At 35.9% G+C, this 22,190-nt stretch overlaps 1 protein-coding gene across 1 annotated transcript in view; it reads left to right on the top strand.

Annotated features, from left to right (window-relative positions):
• Positions 1-2,173: 2,173 nt before the first annotated feature.
• Positions 2,174-22,190, top strand: part of prmt3 (protein arginine methyltransferase 3) — a 76,772-nt gene continuing 56,755 nt past the window's right edge. Inside the window, exons 1-9 of the mRNA XM_046857661.1 lie at positions 2,174-2,240; positions 4,507-4,627; positions 5,722-5,804; positions 8,260-8,309; positions 8,618-8,723; positions 9,885-10,002; positions 12,346-12,484; positions 17,778-17,843; positions 18,774-18,895. Coding sequence (XP_046713617.1) covers positions 2,225-2,240; positions 4,507-4,627; positions 5,722-5,804; positions 8,260-8,309; positions 8,618-8,723; positions 9,885-10,002; positions 12,346-12,484; positions 17,778-17,843; positions 18,774-18,895 — 821 coding nt within the window. The 5' untranslated portion in view covers positions 2,174-2,224. The remainder of the gene's footprint in view (positions 2,241-4,506; positions 4,628-5,721; positions 5,805-8,259; positions 8,310-8,617; positions 8,724-9,884; positions 10,003-12,345; positions 12,485-17,777; positions 17,844-18,773; positions 18,896-22,190) is intronic.

Genomic DNA, 22,190 nt, shown 5'->3' with positions numbered 1-22,190 from the left:
TTGCCAGGCAGAGGGAAGGAGCTGGGAAGGAGCTGGGAAGCTGCAGCACGCAAGTTGGGTGTGGAGGGAGTATTTTGAGCATCTGATGAATGAGGAAAATGAGTGAGACAGAAGATCGGATGATGTGGAGATGGTGAAGCAGGAAGTGGATAGGATTAGTAAGAAGGGAGTGAGAGCAGCGATTAAGAGGATGAAGAGTGAAAAGTAGGTAGGACCAGATGACATACTGGTAGAAGCATAGAGATGTTCAGGAAAGATGACAATGGAGTTTTTAACCAGGTTGTTCAACACGATTTTGGAAGGTGAGATGAGCCTGAGGAATGGAAAAGGAGTGTGCTGGTACCAATTTTAAAAATAAGGGACATGTGCAGACCTGCAGTAACTACAGGGGAATCAAGTTAATTAGTCACACCATGAAGTTATGGGAAAGCGTAGTGGAAGCCAAATGGTACAACAGGGTGGAGAGAGGAGTTGTGGTACTGTGTAAGGAAATCAGGTATGGCAGAGAAGTATGTGAAAGTGGTGCAGGACATGTATGAGGACAGTGTGACAGCATTGAAGTGTGCAGTAGGAATGACAGACCGGTTCAAGTTGGAGGTTGGACTGTATCAAGTATCAGCTTTGAGCCCTTTCCTGTTGGCTGTGGTGATGGACAAGTTCATGGACAAGGTCAGACAGGAGTCTTTATTGACTATGATGTTCGTGGTGAGAGTAGGGAGCAGGTTGAGAAAGGCCTGGAGAGGTGGAGATAGACACTGGAGAATAGGGGAATGAAAGTCAGTAGGAGTAAGACAGGAATAAGATCTGCTGTGGTGACCCCTAGGGAGCAGTTGAAAGAAGAAGAAGAAAATGTATTAAGCAGTGGTGGACAGTAATGAAGTAAATGTAATTTGCTGTGGCCCCTGAAGGCTTACCTTATCTCTACATTTACTCAAGTACCTGCTTTGTGTACTTTGTCATCCACTGTTCTAGCAGCAGCACATCTGAGTGTAATTTCAGGTTGGAGTTCCTATCCGATCAGATTTCAGCCATTACATAACAGTGCAGGCTTTTGGTAGGTTAAAATCCATGTTACTTGAAACTTGTTTTAACCAGTCAGACTTTGCCATTTAATCACTCCAAGGCCCCCAGCAGGCATCTTCTTGCATTCTCTTTCCTGTAGATTTTGCACAAAAACACACAATTTGCTGAATTTGTCAATATCCAGGAAAACCATTTTACGAGGTTAATATTGATGCTTATGCTAGAAATAATGCATGCAGGTGTGCAGCTGTGGCTGCAGTGAAAGGAGACTTGTTGAATTCTGTTCATTGAGTTTCTTAGTTTTGGCATTCATCCGTACTGCATGAGATACCTGTCTGTCATGCAGCACTTTGTTATTCTGCATTTTTGTTTACTATTGAGGATTCCTATGCTCGTGGGGTCATAATGATGGTATTAAGAGGTAGATTGACTCAGGTAGGACACGATAAACCGATATTATTGTTAAACCAGTGTCGGTGACTGATTTTTGTAAAGAATATATTTGTTGTTCCAAATTAAGTAGCAATGAGGACTGAACTTATGTTTGTAAATCAGGTACTGGACCAGCAGCACTTGTATCTGAAATTCTGACAGTTTAAAGAGTGTCAAACCGGTTGTTTTTATTTTTCTTCTTTTAATTTTGCCAGGGTATCAAATTTTACATACACAAAGCAAGTGTAGAAGTACATAAAAATATAGATACAGGACAAATGTTAAAAAAGTCAAGAAAATTAAATGTTTAAATGAAATGTTAATTAAAGCAAAGCGCCAATTATAAAGTAATTACAGCATATAAATGTAAAAAATATCAAAATAAATGAAAACGGTAGCACATGCCGGACTTCCTTTTCAAAAACAACGAATAGGAGATTTTGACGAATTCATTAACTACGATGAATATGAAATTTGGCAAGCAGTAATAAAAGATTCATAACAAAAGTCTCATCATATTTGCCTTTTTTCCCATAGTATAGAAACCAAACAAAACATCCTTAAATAATAGAGAGAAGTCCGTAAGCTCCCTACAGTTTAGAAACTTGAAACTATAAAAATTTAATCCAAAATAATTGTGTACGAGGATAATCGCAAAAAAAACATGACCTAATACGGGTTTAACGAAATAACGCCAGTTTTCAAGTGACGTCATCAACGCACTTCCGGTTGAACCATTTTCACCCGGAAGACGTCAGAAGAAGCCAGAATGGCGGAATACACAGGTAACACGTGAAAGATGTAAACATTATTAATTTGTTCCGTACACTATTTTCTTCTGCGTGTTTGAAATGAATTATAAAGACAAAAAAACTAAGAGTTTTGTTCAAGTTTCAGAAAAATCCTCGCGTTGGAAGTGATTTTAGAATGGAAGAATAATTGAATGAGCATAAATAGATATAAAATATTTATTTACTATTTAACCCACGAGCCTTTAATTAGACGTCAATCGAAAGCCATCCTGATCATGAATATATTCTTCGTATTATTGATCGACTGAAAACATCTTTATGCACATTTTCATGCTGATGCTCAGGATTATTCATAGGGTTTATAGGGTTGCAACACAGTCTGAGCAATATATGAATTCCTAATGTATAATTAAGGGTTACTGTAACATTCTTTTTAAATTATTTATTTTTTAATAATGGTTAAAAAAGTTAGTTGACTAAAAGCTAAAGGAATATTTTTTGCACTGACTTATCAGGTTAAAAAAACGAACTTCTTCAACACTGTGTTTGGAATTTGCCTCAAACATGGCGGGGTATTACAGTAAAATAATCCACCCACAACAGTCCGACATCAAGCAAAGCGTCCTGGTTTATACCTGACTTTGTGTGCTTGTGCAGAAGCCATGGCAGTGCGATTGGCATTGTTCACACACTTACATGTATGTTATTTTCATCAGAAGGATTTACATTCATGGCATTTTGCAGACATACACTATATTGCCAAAAGTATTGGGTCACCTGACCTTTCCTGCTATATGTGTTTTTTTTCCAAACTGTTACCTTGAAGCTGGAGGCACTCAGTTGTATAGGACGTCTTTAGATGCGCTATAAAGATGAGCTGACGCACCCCAGGCCTTCTCACCTACATCAGTACCTGCCTTTTGTAATACCCTCGTGGCTGATGAACAAAAATATCTATACGCAGACTCCTAAATCTAGTGGAACATCTTCCCAGAAGAGTGGAGAGAATTATAAGAGCAAACAAATTGGGACTAAATGTAAAATGCAATGCCCAAAATTCACATACTATACTCATGACCAGGTGACCCAACACTTTTGGCAATGTAGTTTATTTCTGATTTACCTTACATTTATCTCATACAACTGAGCAGCTATGGGCTTTCAGGGACCCAGATGTGGCGGCTTGGCATGGCTGGGATTTGAACTGACAACCTTAAGTCCAGTGCCTTAACTACTAAGCTGCCACTGGTGCATGCAGGTGGTCCTTCAGTGCCAAAACGTCTTTCTTCATGTGGTTTCCATGTTGAACTGAAAAATCGTAACCACCCTACTACTATTCAGCACCGTTAAAAGTGGCAACTCTAACTCTAATCTTTCTGCTGTCATTGTGACTGTTGTCATGTGCTTTCTCATAAATATGGAACTCTTTTTATTTAGAACTCTATTTCTAATATTAACTTGTTTAAAATAAACAAACAAAACTGAAGAGGTGTTTGTGAGCTTTTTTACAATCTTACATGGGCTTTTTCCCTGGTGTTGGGACCCTTGGTGTTCATTAAGACCACTTTATCTTAACACATACATTAGAGTTTATAGTGTAGTTTATAGTTTGTATTTAATGACTCTTGCACTATGTTACTTATCTGTCAGGTGATATAACGTACATTACTTTCAGAAATGCTATATTAACCAGATCCAATATTTTATTTTATAAGGTACAGACTGTTGTGTTAATAGCAAAAAAAAAATGAGCTAACTATATTTAATAAAAACATTACATCTGTGTGTGATGAGAAGAATGATAATAAAACCTTGGTGACATAAGAAAATACTAAGCAGTTCATTGACTGTACAATAAGACTATTGTTACTGATTGGGAAAAAAAAAATCTGTTTTAGATTATATGTGTTGAAATGTAAACATATACATACATATTTATAATAATTGCATATCGCAAATATATGAAACATTAGTGACTGTATCTCTTTGTGGTGGTGTGCACAGTTTTGCGTTGCACAAAATGAAAAGTATGTGTGAGTGTTATTTGTACAAACGTGTTGCATGCAGCATTAATTTTGGAATCTAAATGGTATGTGCACTGTTACTCTTATCTTCCACTTTATCATGGTTCATTGTGTGCACTGATCATTTTTTGTCGGAGACTTTGAGGTTTTTCCAGCTTACACCACTGCTGTACCTCATGCAAACATTCAACACCTCAGTCACTACCAAATCATGGCTGACCCTAACTGTTCTCAGCTTTGCAATGTGTAAACACTGGTTTATTTTATTTTCAAAGATCGTGGTGGTCCAGCTGATGAGGTTCCTGAGCTGTCCGACAGTGAAGATGAAGCGCAGTGGATAGAGGAAGAGGATGAACATGAGACTGAAGAGCGTGTGTTGTGTCTGTTCTGTGACAGGTAGCAGTCACAAGCTACAAAAATTATTTTGTAAAGAATTAGTTAGGATTTGATGTTTCCTGTGGTATCCTCTTTAAGTTTACTTGATTTCAGTCTGAACTTTATTTTTTTTTTAATCACTGTATGACACTTATGTATTACACCCCATTACATTACTACAGCAGAAATGTTAAAAATGTGCTTTGTGCATCTAAAGCAGTGTACCTTATATAAGTTATAAACACAGCATTATTACACTGGCAAAATGCTTTATTAAGATTTAAAGATTACCAACACTAAACCCAAATCAACCAGAGCATGGACAGATGTAGTTCTGATTTAATGCTACAGTAATTTTAATGATTAAGGATTATTCATTTGTGCACATGGGGGTTGATTATTTCCCCGCTAATGCTTATACATGTGGTCTGAGTTTCAGCTTATGTTTAAATAAAGCTCATTATCTCAGAGATCTGTGCTGTTACATACTTTACATTATACGACTGCTTATTATTTGACGTAATAGTGTTATAAAATGTGTAATAATGCTAATAGTAATAACTTATAATTGTCTTGTTAAAATGTCGCTAGATGCTGCTATAGCATGTTCAAAAAGAATAACTTGTCAAAAGCAAACTATATGATAAGATATCTTTATTCTTCCCCCAATGAGGAAATGTTTTACTGTGTTACAACAGCAAAGAAAAAGAAATGAAAATATATAAAAAAAAGTAGAGACATACCACAAGTATATACATTACAGTGTATAAATACGAAAGAAAAAGAAAAAGAGACCACCAATAAGTAGTTACACTTTCAAACATACTGCACATAGGTAATATTGCATGCTTTTAAATTAGTGTTAGTGTACATTTATTGCATAAAAACTTTGGAAATGTTATTATTGCACAGTTAAAAAAACAATAACTGTTTATTTTGGTGACTGGTTCACTGGGAGCAGCTCTGATTGTAATGTCTAAGCAGATGACGTGTTGTATAGTACTATATACTGTATTATACAGTTGATCATTATGTTGTTATTACTGATGATGATAATGATGATGATAATTCTATTAAATGTATGCAAATCTTTGTCTCTCTTTGATTTGGAACAGGTTTCTCCATTCTGTTTCAGAAACGTTCCATCACTGCCAGGCCGATCATCACATTAGCATCGCGGAACTGGTGAAAAAATACGGTAAGGTTTTTTCTTTATATTTCAAAGGCAGTTGTAGAGTTTACTCATCAAAAATTGCACATTGATATTCTTGATTGTTATGTTCTCTGTGGGTCCAGATGCAAATTGGACCCTTTTACCAGCATGGTTTTGTTTTACTGATTACTGTTCTTTACAGAGGTCTAAACCATAGGCATGGCTTTTATACTTAAGCTACTGTTTGGATCCCACCAAGTGTTACTGATTTATGAATGATGATGAGAAGGATATTTTTAAAGCATTTAAGGTATTTTATTTATAATCAATTACGACGTGCTTACACTTTCAGTCAGTTCATTTGTTGCCTGTTAATTTTCATTTGCACCAGTGCACCACTGGTAAGGTGAATGGGTCCAAAAAAATTATTGAGCTGAGTATGAATTGAGCAAAATTGCCTGACAACTGGTCATGCTTTCAATGTGAAAGAAGCTCGTGTTTTCTCTGTTCCTATATAAGATTGTAACGTCAGACTTTATAACATATACAATAAATCCATAAATGGCATTTTAACAAAAGCAAATATTTTATTTTATAAGGTCATTTTGAATTTGATGTCTGAAACAGGTCTCAAAAAATGGGGGCAGGGGCCATATTTACCATTATCTATCTAATATTTACCAAATCTCAATCTTCCACGAGAACATATTAAGTGGAGGACCGCAAGTTTGTTTAGTCTCCACCTCGGAGTTTGAGTGCATTTTTAATTTTTAGTAAAATTAAAAACATACACAACAATGCCAGGGGTATAAAAAAAAATAGAGATAGCGCAGTGTCACTGTGGCTACTCACTCCGTATTGGAAATGCTAAAGCTAAAGAATCCATAGTGCTACCTTTAGCCACTGACCAGTAAAAATGTGTATATGTAAAACACACACACCTTCATACACATCTGTATTATCCAAATAGGGTCTAACAAATGTAAACAATAATTTTTTTTTTCATTTGATTTAATCCATTTAATTTGTGCCAATTTAATTGATTACTCAATTTCATTTATAGAATAAAAAGTTTATTGCATTAATTTGATTTGATCTATTTTATTTGTATAAAATATAATAAAATATATAATGTTATTTAACATGCAAGCAGGCATTTTGTTGTTCACAAATGTTAATAATAATAAACTGTGTAACAACGTATATATTTTGCATTTCTTACGTACTGAATTTAGTGTACAGTTACACCTCTAGTTTGTGTACATCTGGCATCCATGGAGACCAGTTGGTGGAGTTTTGAGAGAGAAATATTCTCCTATTTGTGTCTGATACTGGAATCTAGCTGTTCTTCTTTGTTGTATTTTTCATTTTATGATGCAGCAATTATTTTTCCAAATTGTGAAAGGTTTAGACTGCAGGCAGTCCAGTTCCATCCCAAGACTCTTCAACTATAAAGCCATGTAGTTGTAATAGATATTAGTATGTGGTTTAATGTTGTCTTGCTTTACTTGGGTCTAGAGGACTTGACATCAATGGTTTCCATAAAGAAGTTTCATTAATCTGAAGAAATTTTAATTAGTCTGAACACAGAACAGTGTTCCACTTTGCCTCAACCTGTTTTAAATGAGCTTTGGCCCAGAGAAACATGTGGTGTATTTGGAAAATGATTAGGTGCTGTATAGCTTTTTCTTTGCATGATAGAGCTTTTTGTGGATGGCACAGCGGATTGGGATCACATACAGTGATTTCTAGAGGTGTTTCTGAGCCCATTCAATAGTTTCCATCACACATGTTTTAATGCATTGCTGCCTGAGGGCCTGAAGACCATGAACATCCAATATTGATTTTTATCTTTATCCATTGCACTCCAGATTCTTTAAATCTTTTGATGATGATATCCATTCAAGATGATGATATGCACTCCAGATTATGGAATTCTAACATAAGTCTTTGCAGTTATTATGTTGAGGAACATTATACTGAGGTTGTTTCACAGTATGTAGAAGCAGTTTTTTTGCGGTTTGGTGAACCGCTATCCATCTGTACTTCTGAGAGACTCTGTCTCTCTTAGATACTATGTATATCAGATTTCTGACCTGTTGCCAATAAACCCAAATAGTTGCAAAATGTTTCTCCAGCAAAATGTTTTCTTATTTTTTTAAATGGAACATTTAAAATGTTTTCTATGATTTATTGTAAATAAACTATTTATTTACAAGATTTTAAAGTAATTGGATTTTATTTTTATTTTCATTCTATAAAGAGTCACAACTTGTTTTGGAACAGGGATTGTACATTCTGATTGGTGAATGGTTGAACTGGTGTTAATTTTACTTTGCTTCTCTCTTCATATTTGTCCAGACTTTTATAATCTTTATTATTATTTTTTTTTTTAGTTTTGGTTTAAAAGTTTTTCAAATTTGACTGACTGACAGAAGCAAATTAATGTGTACGTTTGTTTGATGTTAATATTGAATATATTTGTGGAAATTGTTCACAGGGCTTGATGATTATGGATACATAAAGATGATAAACTATATAAGAACAACGGTATGTTTTTGTTTTGTTTAATAAATATATATTTTGTATTTGTTATCATATTTCATTAGATTGTGTGTTAACAGTGACTGCTTTTAGGAAAGAATAAAAAGTGTGTAATGTGGAAATGTGTAATTCTGTTACATAAGTGTAAGTATTAGGTCATAGTAAAATAAAAAAAAATATATTAGATAATGAAATACAGAAATTTGTTAATTGTTCCTTGTTCTTTATCTGAGTTTTGACTCTTAAATATGCAAAAGATAATCAGTTAGCATTATATAATATAATATAATAATATTGCATTATGTGTTTTGTAGAAGTGCAGTGTGGAGAATTTGGCATCGTGTTCAGGCAGTGTTTTGCCATGGAGCGGAGATGAGTACATGAAGCCGACTTTGCCTGATGATGCATTATTACAAATTGGTACAGAACATTATGTGTATTAGTTTGCAAATCTGAAAAGTGTGTTTCTAGTAACTGTTTTTGAGATATAAAGTTAGACATGAAAACCTAAACAGTACCAGAAATGTTGGGTCTTTGCTCTGGCCTGAGAAGTGTTGTAGTGGATATATAGTATATTTTTCACATTTTGTTATGTGACAACAGTCACAGCTTTACTCTTAAATAGATTTTCACAATCTACAGTTGAAAAGGAATTTTTGGTGAACTGATATCACCCTTTGCTTTCACAAAATTACTTGTGTTAATTTAGTTGTTTGGAACACTGTTTTGAAGCCTAACAGCTGACAGCACAATACAGGAACAAAAAATGACAAAAGCAGAAGATCAGAGAACACTTTTTCTGTGTTATAGCACAGATCTGGGACAGGAAACTGGAAAATGAAAATCCGAATAACACAAACTTCCACCAGCTTCTGTCCTGCCAAACAAAACGAACGTGGACAGGCTTTAATCACGATGCTGACCAGAATTTTGTTCACTTTTTACTTAAATTGATGAAAGGGTATGCAAAAAGGCCACTAATCAGGTCATTATTGTAGGGCGACAAAAACATTTCACATTAAAAGTGATATTCTGATCTTAAAAGTGATATTCTGGTCTACTTTCCCTGAAAGCCACAAATTTAATCCTGACAGAAACCCAGGGAATTTTAATCACTTTACAATTCTGTTCTCGCAGTGAACAACATGCAGTAAAATGTTTTAACTGTAGCCATGAATGAAAGGTTAGTAAAATCTGCTAAAAAGCTCTCCAGACCTTAGATCAGGCCCGGTTTTCTCAGAGGTTCTATGGAGAGGAATGCTAGAAGATTCTCAAATCCAGGTGTAGCAAAACTAATGGAGCCATTTTTCTGAAGCACTTTGCTTTATTATCTGAAGAAGTGTGCAATATGTTTTACTATCATAGTCTGCTTCTAATTTTGATAAGACTTGTGTGTGTGTGTGTATATAGAGATATAATTATTAAAAGGAATTGGAGTTTTTTTTTTTATTGTCAAGTTTTACTTTTATTCTTCTCCTTATTATTATTATTTATCTTTTTAAAGTTTTCACATGATTATTTGTACTTGTGATAAATTGTGAGTCGATTATGTTATTTATGTGTTTGTGTGTATTGGCACAGATGTGGAGGAGTTGGGTGGTGATGTGGCAGCAAGTGATGACATTTCCATGTGGGTTCAAAGAGCACAGCAGGCAGAGGAGAATCTCAGCCGTGCAATGGATGATCTGCATAAACTCAAGTCAGTCATTAAATGATTTTCTTTCACACACAAAAAAAACCCAAAACATCTTTTAGAGCTAGGTTAATATCTATATTCAGTTTGTCCAGATTGACAAGTATTTAAAAAATGCAAATAAAGATGAATGAGCAGTGAATTGAGCTGTATGGCCACTGTATTAATGCCCACACCCGCTAGTTCCTTATTTATGGTATATGCTAGCTGCTCCAGATTAGTGGTGTGAAAAAGTGTTTGCCCACTTTCTGATTTCTTATTTTTTTGCATGTTTAATGTTTCAGATCTTCAAACGAATTTAAATATTAGTAAAAGATAACACAAATGAACAGAACGTCGTTTTTAAATGAAGGTTTTTGTTATTGAGGTAAAACAAAATCCAAAACTACATGGCCATGTGTTAGAAAAGTGTTTGCCTCCCTGTTAAAACTGTGGTTTATCACACCTGAGTTTAATTTCTCTCACCACACCCAGGCCTGATTACTGCCACACCTGTTCACAATCAAGAAATATTTTAAATAGGACCTGCCTGACAAAGTGAAGTAGACCAAAAGATCCTCAAAAGCTGGACATTGTGCCGAGATCCAAAGAAATTCAGAAACAAATGAGAAAGAAAGTAATTGATATCTATCAGTCTGGAAAAGGTTATAAAGTCATTTCTAAAGCTTTGGAACTCCAGCGAACCACAGTGAGCACCATTATTCAACAACATGGAACAGTGGAGAATCTTCCCAGGAGTGGCCGGCTGACCAAAATTACCCCCAGAGCACAGCGACGACTTATCCAAGAGACCTCACAGCAACATACAAAGAACTACAGGTCTCAATTACCTCAGTTAAGGTCAGTGTTCATGACTCCACCATAAGAAAGAGACTGTGCAAAAATGGTTCCAAGACTAAAATTGCTGCTGAGCAAAAATAACATAAAGGTTTGTCTCAGTTTTGCCAGAAAACATCTTGATGATCTCAAGACTTTTGGGAAAATACTCTGTAGACTGACAAGACAAAAGTTGAAAGTTTTGGAAGATGTGTGTCCCATTTGGTCTGGCGTAAAAGTAACACTGCATTTCAGAAAAAAAACATCATACCAACATTAAAATATGGTGGTGGTAGTCTGATGGTCTAGGGCTGATTTGCTGCTTCAGGACCTGGAAGACTTGCTATATAAAATGGAACCATGAATTCTGCTGTTTGCCAAAAACTCTGGAGCAGGACAATGATCCAAAGCACACCAGCAATTCCACTTTTGAATGGCTGAAGAAAAACAAAATGAAGACTTTGGAGTGGCCTTGTCAAAGTCCTGACCTGAATCCTATTGAGATGCTGTGTCCTGACCTTAAAAAGGCGGTTCATGCTCGAAAACCCTTCAATGTGGCTGAATTACAACAATTCTGCATAGATAGGAGGACTAATATTCCTCCACAGCGCCGTAACAGACTCATTGCAAGTCATCGCAAAAGATTGATGGCCCAACCAATTATTAGGTTTAGGGGCAAACACTTTTTCCACACAGGGCCATGTAGTTTTAGATTTTGTTTTCAGTCAATAATACAAACCTTCCTTTAAAAACTGCATGTTTTGTTCACTTGTTTTATCTTTTACTAATATTTAAATTAGTTTGATGATCTGAAACATTAAAGTGTGACAAACATGCCAAAAAAACAAGAAATCAAAACTTTTCACACCACTGTATATACAATACAGCCAAAAGTATAGTCCAAAAACTAAGATTCTACTTTTCACTGAAGTTGTTGCTAATAATATAATTTGTAATGGAAATTGTTGTATAACATTACAAAAATATAATGCAAATTAGAATAATTTTCACTTATGCCTTTGGACATTTTATTTACTACATCAAACACTAATTTATGCAAAAGGTGTGATAGTAAACCAATATTAAAGAAGTGTTTCAGAGACTGTAGGCATAAATGGACATGTAGAAAAGATTCAGTAGTGTTAGTGTCCAAGTTGTTTAGATATCTCGCAGCTGAAATGAATCAATAAGGGAACTTAGCTGTCTCTGTCCAGCTGTCTGCTTGTATTGTCTTAGTGAGAGGCACTGCCAGCAGGGGGCGTTGTTGGGCTCCTCTCTAAAGTGCAGTGGTGTGAGGTATGGGGAAAATTCCACTGCGGTGTTTAAGGTTAAGTGCACGTGCACACACGTGATTGAGGAGGTAGGAATGAAAGTAAGAGGGCTATTGTCCTCTTTCCTGACCTCTTTGTGACCCAGCCATGTGCGATTGAAAAAATATTATTGTATATTTTATTTTCTTACTTTTAAAGAGTTTTTTAGTTAATAATACGAAATTAAATGAAAAATAGCACAAATGTCTCTTGGTGTGTGTAGAACGTTTGCACAGGGCCTTGTGCTGAATTCGGACGTGATGCAGAAGTGTGTAGGGAGTGTAGCAGAGCTGCGAGAAGATGAGGACCAGGCCTATTTCAGCTCTTATGGCCATTACGGCATCCACGAAGAGATGCTCAAGGTAAGCGTGTGTATGTATTTTAGATAGACCTTTCTGTCCACCAAATAAAGATAATGTGATAGCTGTCACTAAGAAGCATGTATTGTTTGCCAGTTGATGAACTCATTATGTACGTTTCTGGATTTTTGTTTTAGCATAGCAAGTTAATATATCAGAGCTTAAGAAATTACGAATCCGTTGATTAATTTCGATCATAAATGCGGGTTGTGAGTTAAAATGAAGGTTGCTAAGACCATGTTTGTGATTAATCTGGCAGTTGAGAAGCATTTAAACTACTTTAATACTATATATTTTTTAAATGTATTATTTTCCATTTTTTTACTTAAATTTTGAACTTTCATATTCCAGTTTCTTTATGTAAAAGTTTGCCATCAAGAAGTGGCCTTTCATGTTGATATATTAAATTTTTCCCAAATGCAGGTTCACAAGAACAACATCCTATTATGTGTCTGTGTGTACACAAACATTTTGTTTGATTTTAAGTCTGAATCTTCTTTCATTCCTGTAGTTAAGATAAGATGCTTTAATGCAGTAAGGGGTGAAACACACACACACACACACACACACACACACACACACACACACACACACACTGCAGTAAGTGCCAGAGGGATAGGCGGCACCTGATTGGTGTTTTTTTCTTTACGTTAAAGTTGAGTTTTGCGTCACCGTGACGATGTTCTTTTACTGCCATCATAAAGATTACAGCAGTGACTCATACACATCCCCATATATACGAATAATGTGATTGTAATGAAAGCCTGCAGTCACACAAGCCCTTTACAGATAAGATTGAAGATCCTTGATCTACACAAAACAGCTCACTGATTTAAAGTGCCGCTAGAATGTTTCTGGACCTTTTACAATTAAATGTTAAGTTACAATGTCTTAAAACTAGAGAAAGAGATTATAATTAAACAAATGACCCAAAAACATTGTAGAATATAATTTTATTTATAATATATTACAACATTTTATAATACAATCAGAGAAAAATTAGGTTTGTGACAATATATTAAACACCAGTAAACATCCAGAAGAGTACTGTTAAAAAATTTAACATCTGGAGAAGGTCATCCACCGAAGTTCAGTGACCAGTTTGAAATGTGACTCTAAAGGAGCTGGAAACTTTACAAAGCTGCTTTTTATTGTAAAGCGCAATAATAAAGAAGTTATTAAACACAAATCGTATCAAATGCCATTTAGAATTGGACATGTATCAGTCTTTACATGAAATGCATATCGAAAATGTTTCTCCGGTTTTAAATAGGACCAAAACTGAATATTTTGCACAGGGCCTTGTGCTGAATTCGGACGTGATGCAGAAGTGTGTAGGGAGTGTAGCAGAGCTGCGAGAAGATGAGGACGAGGCCTATTTCAGCTCTTATGGCCATTACGGCATCCACGAAGAGATGCTCAAGGTAAGCGTGTGTATGTATTTTAGATAGACCTTTCTGTCCACCAAATAAAGATAATGTGATAGCTGTCACTAAGAAGCATGTATTGTTTGCCAGTTGATGAACTCATTATGTACGTTTCTGGATTTTTGTTTTAGCATAGCAAGTTAATATATCAGAGCTTAAGAAATTCCGAATCCGTTGATTAATTTCGATCATAAATGCGGGTTGTGAGTTAAAATGGAGGCTGAGTGCTAAGACCATGTTTGTGATTAATCTGGCAGTTGAGAAGCATTTAAACTACTTTAATACTATATATTTTTTAAATGTATTATTTTCCATTTTTTTACTTAAATTTTGAACTTTCATATTCCAGTTTCTTTATGTAAAAGTTTGCCATCAAGAAGTGGCCTTTCATGTTGATATATTAAATTTTTCCCAAATGCAGGTTCACAAGAACAACATCCTATTATGTGTCTGTGTGTACACAAACATTTTGTTTGATTTTAAGTCTGAATCTTCTTTCATTCCTGTAGTTAAGATAAGATGCTTTAATGCAGTAAGGGGTGAAACACACACACACACACACACACACACACACACACACACACACACACACACTGCAGTAAGTGCCAGAGGGATAGGCGGCACCTGATTGGTGTTTTTTTCTTTACGTTAAAGTTGAGTTTTGCGTCACCGTGACGATGTTCTTTTACTGCCATCATAAAGATTACAGCAGTGACTCATACACATCCCCATATATACGAATAATGTGATTGTAATGAAAGCCTGCAGTCACACAAGCCCTTTACAGATAAGATTGAAGATCCTTGATCTACACAAAACAGCTCACTGATTTAAAGTGCCGCTAGAATGTTTCTGGACCTTTTACAATTAAATGTTAAGTTACAATGTCTTAAAACTAGAGAAAGAGATTATAATTAAACAAATGACCCAAAACATTGTAGAATATAATTTTATTTATAATATATTACAACATTTTATAATACAATCAGAGAAAAATTAGGTTTGTGACAATATATTAAACACCAGTAAACATCCAGAAGAGTACTGTTAAAAATTTAACATCTGGAGAAGGTCATCCACCGAAGTTCAGTGACCAGTTTGAAATGTGACTCTAAAGGAGCTGGAAACTTTACAAAGCTGCTTTTTATTGTAAAGCGCAATAATAAAGAAGTTATTAAACACAAATCGTATCAAATGCCATTTAGAATTGGACATGTATCAGTCTTTACATGAAATGCATATCGAAAATGTTTCTCCGGTTTTAAATAGGACCAAAACTGAATATTTTGCATAGAGCTCTGCATTCCTATTAATGGCAGAATTAGTGCAGTGTAAAGTAGCTCCTAGAGATATAAATTACAACACATTGGACAAATTCAGAAGTGATTCAGAACCAAGAACCTCAATCTGTTCAATTTGTTAGGATAGCCCAATCAAAGGCCAGGCCTCAGGCTGTTTGAGAGCTTGAGCAGTTTTGCCCAAAAAATGCGGGATAAAACCTCAGGCACCAGATGTGTAAAGCTAAGAGTGATGTACACTAGTACCCTTGCAGCTGTAATTGCAGCCAAAAACTGCTACCATGTATTGATACATGTGGTAAATTCTTATGCAATTAACCAATCGGCATTTTTTACTGTCACAAACTGTCATCTTCAAATGTCATACCGTAATTTCCGGACTATTAAGCGCACCCAAATATAAGCCGCACCCTCTGAATTTTACAAAGATTTTTATTTTGAACATAAATAAGCCACACCTATCTATAAGCCGTCTACACTGAAACTAATGAACTTTACACAGGCTTTAATGTAAGACAGTGTCTGTTACACGGCTTGTATCTAAACAGTAGTCTACCAAGAAAGTCATTGTTTACTGTCTTCCTCCTTCCTTTCACAAAATTTTCTTTCGAGAGTTTATCTTTTGGCATCGTCGTGCGTTTAAAAATCACCATCGGTGAAGCTTTTCTCCCGATGTCGTGCAGCTCAGAACACAGGTGAAGTGAGTTTTTTCATGTCCGTTTGTTTTTACTTGTTTTCAGCGTGACGAATGATTCGCATTTCCTGTTGACAGTCCGAGTGAGCGGCAGGTCAAACATCAGAGGAACCTCGTCCATTTTTATGATGTGGTGTGGCCCGATTCAGTGGGAGTGCATCTGAATTAATATAAAGAGTTTCATTGTTTCACCTGAACCCGTTCTGCAATTTCATTGGTCTAATGTTACAGGGTTCAGTTTTTTATCTTGAAGCTTGTGAAACCGGGAAAAACCCAGAAAAAATCCACAAATTAGCCGCTTTGTTGTTTAAGCCACGGGGTTCAAAGCGTTGGAAAAAAGCAGCGGCTTATAGTTCAGAAAATACGGTAATTAATTATTTTTGAGTATGCAATTTACAACGGTGTGAAAAAGTTTTGGATTTGATATTTGGATTAAAACAGATTTTTTTGCAAAGTTGTCACACTTAAATGAATCAGCTCATTAAGCTAAGTTTTATTTTACACAAAGATAACTTAAATAAATACAAAATGCAGTTTTTAAATGATGATCTCATTTATTAAGGGACAAAAGCTGTCCAAACCTACCTGGGCCTATGTGAAAAGTAATTTGGCATCCGTGGGAATGTTCCAAGGTTCAACCACTGTTGACCAAAAAGAACACAAAGACTCATCTTACATTTGACAAAAAACATCTTTATTATCCGCAAGACTTTTGGGCAAATATTTCATAGACTAATGAGACAAAAGTTGGAACTTTTTGGAAGGTGTGTGTCTCATTACTTCTGGCATAAAACTAACACAGCATTAAATAAAAACATCATTACATTTAGAACATCATACCAACAGTCAATCATGGTGGTAGTGTGACGGTCTGGGGCTGATTTGCAATTTTAGGACCTGGATGACTTGCCATAATTGTTGAAAACATGAATTCTGTGCTCTACTATAAAATATTGAAGGAGAATGTCTGCCCATCAGCTTATGACCTAAAGCTTAAATAATCTAAAACATACTAGCAATCCCACCTTTGAATGGCTTAAAAAATCAATCAATCAATCAATAACTGTATTTGTTAATGTTTGAGTGAGTGAGATGCCTCAAATGGGCAGTTCATGCTCGAAAACCCTCCAATGTGGCTGAATTAAAAAACTCTGCAAAGAATAGTGGGCCAAAGTTCTTTCACAGCGAAGTAAAAAAACTCCTTGACAATTTTTGCAAACAGTTCATTGCAGTTGTTGTTATATTACCAGTTATTAGTTTTGGGGCAGTTATTTTTTCACATAGGGCCAGCTTTTTCCCCTTAGAAAATGCAATCATTCAACAACAGCATGTTGTATTTACTTGGGGTGTCTTTGTGCAATATTAAAATTTGCTTAATTATCTAAGGCATTTAAATTTTTTTTTTTTTCTTTTTCATTATCAGAAAATACTTTTTCACAACAATGTACCTAATGTCTTTACTTACAGTACCTTTTTGAAAGCCAGTATGTTTGCAAATGTTTTCTTAGCATTTTCCTTAATGAATCTTTATTATTCGTTTTCTAAATGTCACTATATATGCTACATATATACTAATCCAACACTTAATAAGTGGTAGGATGATGGTGTATGAAGGTGAGTACTTTTTTTTGGGAAATGCAGACTGTGTTTAATAATTGGTTTTTCTATTTATCTTCTTTTAGTTCTTTGATTACAAATAGAGAAAGTCATTTTCTCCAAATGTGGCTTTTGAGAGAATTGTGTGAGAGTGATTGGCGATTACACTTTTGCCTCGAGAGACACACGGTTTGTCTTCCTAATAGAAAATGTAATAGTGACACTCTGTCATTACTTACAACTCTCTCTTTTCCTGTTTTTTCTTTCTTTCTCACTTGCAGGATAAAGTACGCACTGAGAGCTACCGGGATTTTATAAACCTCAACCCAGATGTGTTCAAGGACAAAGTATGTAATATATATTTTTCACTTTGTTAGCATTAGCATAAATGTTAGCTCTGGAGGGGAAAGGGTTAACAGTCATGATGACTGTTGCTGATTTAAAAGCATTTATTATAATGAACTACAGCATTTTATATTTAGAGTGGACGACTGCAAAGAACTGATAACAGGAAATGTGCTCTCTCTCTCTCTCTCTCTCTCTCTCTCTCTCTCTCTCTCTCTCTCACTCTCTCTCCCCCTCACACAGTCTGTGTAATGCACAAGAGCTCATATAGAGGCCATTTATTATGTGCTGACAAGGAGTAGATCGGTTTTAAACAGCCGCTGTTAGAAACCGATATAGAAAAAAAAGGGGGGGTGCAAGGAAACGCTGCGTTATCTGATGTATTAGAGGTCAAAGGTTATTTGGTGAGCGTCTGCAGGATCACTGAGTCAGTGCACCCCTGTCAACTTGATAACAGCGATAACACCACACAGTACAGAAAAATTATTATTGTTAAAAATACTTAATTCATTGTTACAATGTGATTTTTTTTTTTTTAGATGTCAGGGAATTATTATATTATTATATAGTATTTTGTAATTAAATTATACTTTCGGTTTCTTAGAGAAAACCATCCCAGCACATTTAATATTAGAAGGTTATGGATCTCAAATGTAAACCCACAGAATCTCATAAAAAAAAAAAACTAGAACTGCTCTTATTAATGTTTTTAACAGTCATTTACAGTGCAAAATAAAGTCTGTACCACCTGTAATGTATTAAACGAGGTGTTTTGTGTCCTTTTGTCTTCTATCAGGATGTAACTAAATGCCAAAGTAATAAATTGTGTAGCTTTCTAACTACACTAATTCTGTTTGGCTATCGGAACAATTGCCACTACATGCTACTTGTTTAACTTACTTATTTATTATGGGTTCTGCTTTTCCCTCTAGGTGGTGCTAGATGTGGGCTGTGGTACTGGAATCCTGTCCATGTTTGCTGCTCGGTCTGGGGCCAAGAAGGTCATTGCTGTTGACCAATCAGACATCCTTTACAATGCCATTGACATTGTCAGGTGAGACATGTGTCTGTCTGTCTGTAACTGAAGTGTAGCCCAGTAGTAATTGTAGTTGTAGCAATGAATTCACATAGTACCCAGTAGCAAAGTTTCCAGCAAAACAAAACAAAAATTCGCTGCAGGTGAATTGTAATAGTTGATTATAACACTTTAGAGTGTGTAAACACTTTCAAGTTCTGTTGCATGTCTGGGTGTGTTTATGATTGTGACTGTTATTATTATATATACACCGGTCAGCAGGAGTCAGCAGGATGTCCATGAAGAGCTAAAGTTTAATTTTACACACCATTGGGCCACTGTGGGGCCCGCTATGTTTTTGAGTGTGTTGCAGAGCTGAGGGGCTTTTACACCACAGAGACATTCCCTTTTCAAAAAGTATTCTTACTATTTACTGTTTCTTTTCCTTCATGGAGAGTAAATAAAAGTAGATACAGAAAGGACAGACTGGTAGATTCCATAGTTCAGCTAGTTTTTCAAAATATTTATTTTAATGTGTCTTTAGAAGCTCACAGGTGAGAACAAAATTTGTACATGCTGGATTCAGTTTTGCATTTAAGACTCTTTTACTGAACGGTACACCCCAACAATGATGAAACTATAATGGACTAATGGATGTTAAGTGCCACCCAGATGAGGATGGGTTCCCTTATGAATCTGGTTCCTTTGAAGGTTTTTCCTCATACAGTCTCAGGAGGTTTTTCTTTGCCATAGTAGCCACTGGCTCAATGACTCATTAGGGATAAACTTATAAGGATCAAACTTGTACATCAAACTTATACCTTCTTATTACTTATTAACCTCTTTATCTCTGAAAAGCTGCTTTGGGACAATGTCCAGTGTTAAAAGCTTTATAACCAATAACCAATAAAGCTGAATTGAATTGAACATGATTTTAGGTTTTCTCAGCTTTTCTCAACTCTTTACGGTCAACCTTTTTTTGATCCGGTCTTGAATGGAAAATGTGAACTCCAGCAAGACCATTGCTTGGTGGTGGTGTGTGCGGTAACTGTGATGCTGTTTACACATTTCTAGTCGGCATCTAGTCACATCCAGCTGCCAGCCAAATGCTGTAGCAAGGATTCTGCCTGGTTGTTGTTGAGACTTTTTTCCCTCCTTGACAAAGGCGATACTGCTGGTGCTTCCTGTGAGTGATCTTTATGCAATTCCCTGTGCATCTGCTGTTTCACTTACCACCTGCTAACAGCACCACCGATTGCACTCTTCTCAGAGCCTTCAGGCAACAATACACTATATACTCCTGGCACAGCATGCATGTTGGGGGTTCCAAGATGATTCCAATGTTTGCAAGGTTGGAAGGTCTGGAAGGTCTTTGTAAACTGACTACAACTCGGTCACCCAGAGCTTCGACTTAGATCATTATGGGACATTGTTTCTTCCATCTGATCCTCACACCCTGCCGCTGCATCCTGGCCATCTCGGTGATGCTGCTGATGCTTTGGAGTAGATCCAGCCACCTGCACAGGAAGTCTTTGCTTTTTCTCTCAAATATTTTTACTATGTTCAGTGGGTCTCCAAAGACCAGCAGGGGCCAAAGAAGTCATGTTATTCAAGCTATAGGACTGTAGAGGCAGTGTGTGACTTTGAAACACTGCTCTGATTTAGTCTTGACATGAACATCTTAGATAAACGTATTAATTATTGGTTGTTCATATTATGAGGGTTATTGATGAAGGGGTCTAATTACTCATGTCGGAGGGCTAAGGGGGCTATTTGATTATTTGTTTAGGTTTTGAATTCTTTATTACACAATTAATTTGTTAATGCATACCATTAAATAAATAAATCTGTGAATCCTTTATTAAACGCAGAATCTAACATTAAATTTGGATCAATCTAAAGTTTCAAAAGTTGGTAGTGACGAGTCACAATGTGGTGTTAACTAGCTGAAACAAGTTCCTATGTTAATCTGTATGAAACCCTATTTCTTCTCCAAGCAGTAAGGCATTTTGGCTCATCACCTCCTCAATGGATGATAGAGATGTGCAGTAAAGAGACATTCATCTTATAGTCTGTAATTTTTTCACATTGCAGTTAATTTCAGATACACCTGTTTGGCATATTTGTGTTTTTCTTTACTAATTAGTAAAATGACATGATGTCCTTTGCATCTTGAGATGCAACTTGCATCTCATAAAGGTTGTTTCAGCTGCTATCAAGCTTTACCTGGAGAAAAAAGATGCTAAAGATGTGACCTACTAGTTAATAGCACACCAATAAGTATTACAATAATACTGAGCAGTATCGTTCAGTCCCTTTTATGCCATTTTGCCTTGGGCCATCATAAAATCACAGTTCACTGGGATGAGATCTGAGACCCCCAGTTTTATTTACCACACTAAAGAAAATGTTTTCTCTGCTATTATATTGAAGCTGATAATAATTTTTTTTTTTTGTGTAGAAAACAATGTAAGAATTGTTTTACATTCATGGAATTAGGGCTGCAGCTATTAATTTTTTTAGTAATCGAGTATTCTACCGATTAGTCCATCGATTAATCGAGTAATCAGATAATAAGTACTTTTTCTTCATTAAAGAGTAATATTAAATATGCAAGAGAAAATAGGACAGGTCTCTTAAAATTAGTCTCTCAAAAAAGTAATTTGTTTCCTTTTTCAATGTTTTTTTTTATAGTTTTAATGCTGAAATTGGAATCTGTGAAAACTAAACCCATTTCTTCTTATTCTTCTTTCGGCTGTTCCCATTAGGCGTTGCCACAGCGGATCATCCATCTCCATACCCCCCTGTCCTCTACATCTGCCACTTTCAACCGAACTACCTGCATGTTTTCCCTCACCATATCCAAAAACCGCCTCCTTGGTCTTTCTCATTTCCTCTATCCTGGTGGCTCCATCCTCAGCATTCTCTTACCAATATACCCCATGTCCCTCCTCTGCATATGTCCAAACCATCTCAATCTCATGAACCTCACCTTGTCTCCAAAACGTCCTACATGTGCTGTCCCTCTAATAAACTCATTTCTAATCCTGTCCATCCCGTCACTCCCAACGAAAACCTCAACATCTTCAGCTCTGCTACCTCCAGCTCCACCTCCTGTCTTTTACTCAATGCCACTGTCTCTAAACCATACAACATCGCAGGTCTCACCACAATCCTATAAACTTTCCCTTTCACTCTTGCAGATACTCTTCTATCACAAATCACTCCTGCCACTCTTCGACACCCACTCCACCCTGCCTGCACTCTTTTCTTCACTTCTCTTACACACTCTCCATTACTTTGCACTGTTGACCCCAGGTACTTTAACTCATCC

The sequence above is a fragment of the Silurus meridionalis genome, chromosome 9, assembly GCF_014805685.1.
Source record: "Silurus meridionalis isolate SWU-2019-XX chromosome 9, ASM1480568v1, whole genome shotgun sequence".
Lineage (NCBI taxonomy): Eukaryota > Metazoa > Chordata > Actinopteri > Siluriformes > Siluridae > Silurus > Silurus meridionalis.
Note: the sequence above shows the minus strand (reverse complement) of the source record. Positions and strands in the feature narration are given on the sequence as shown.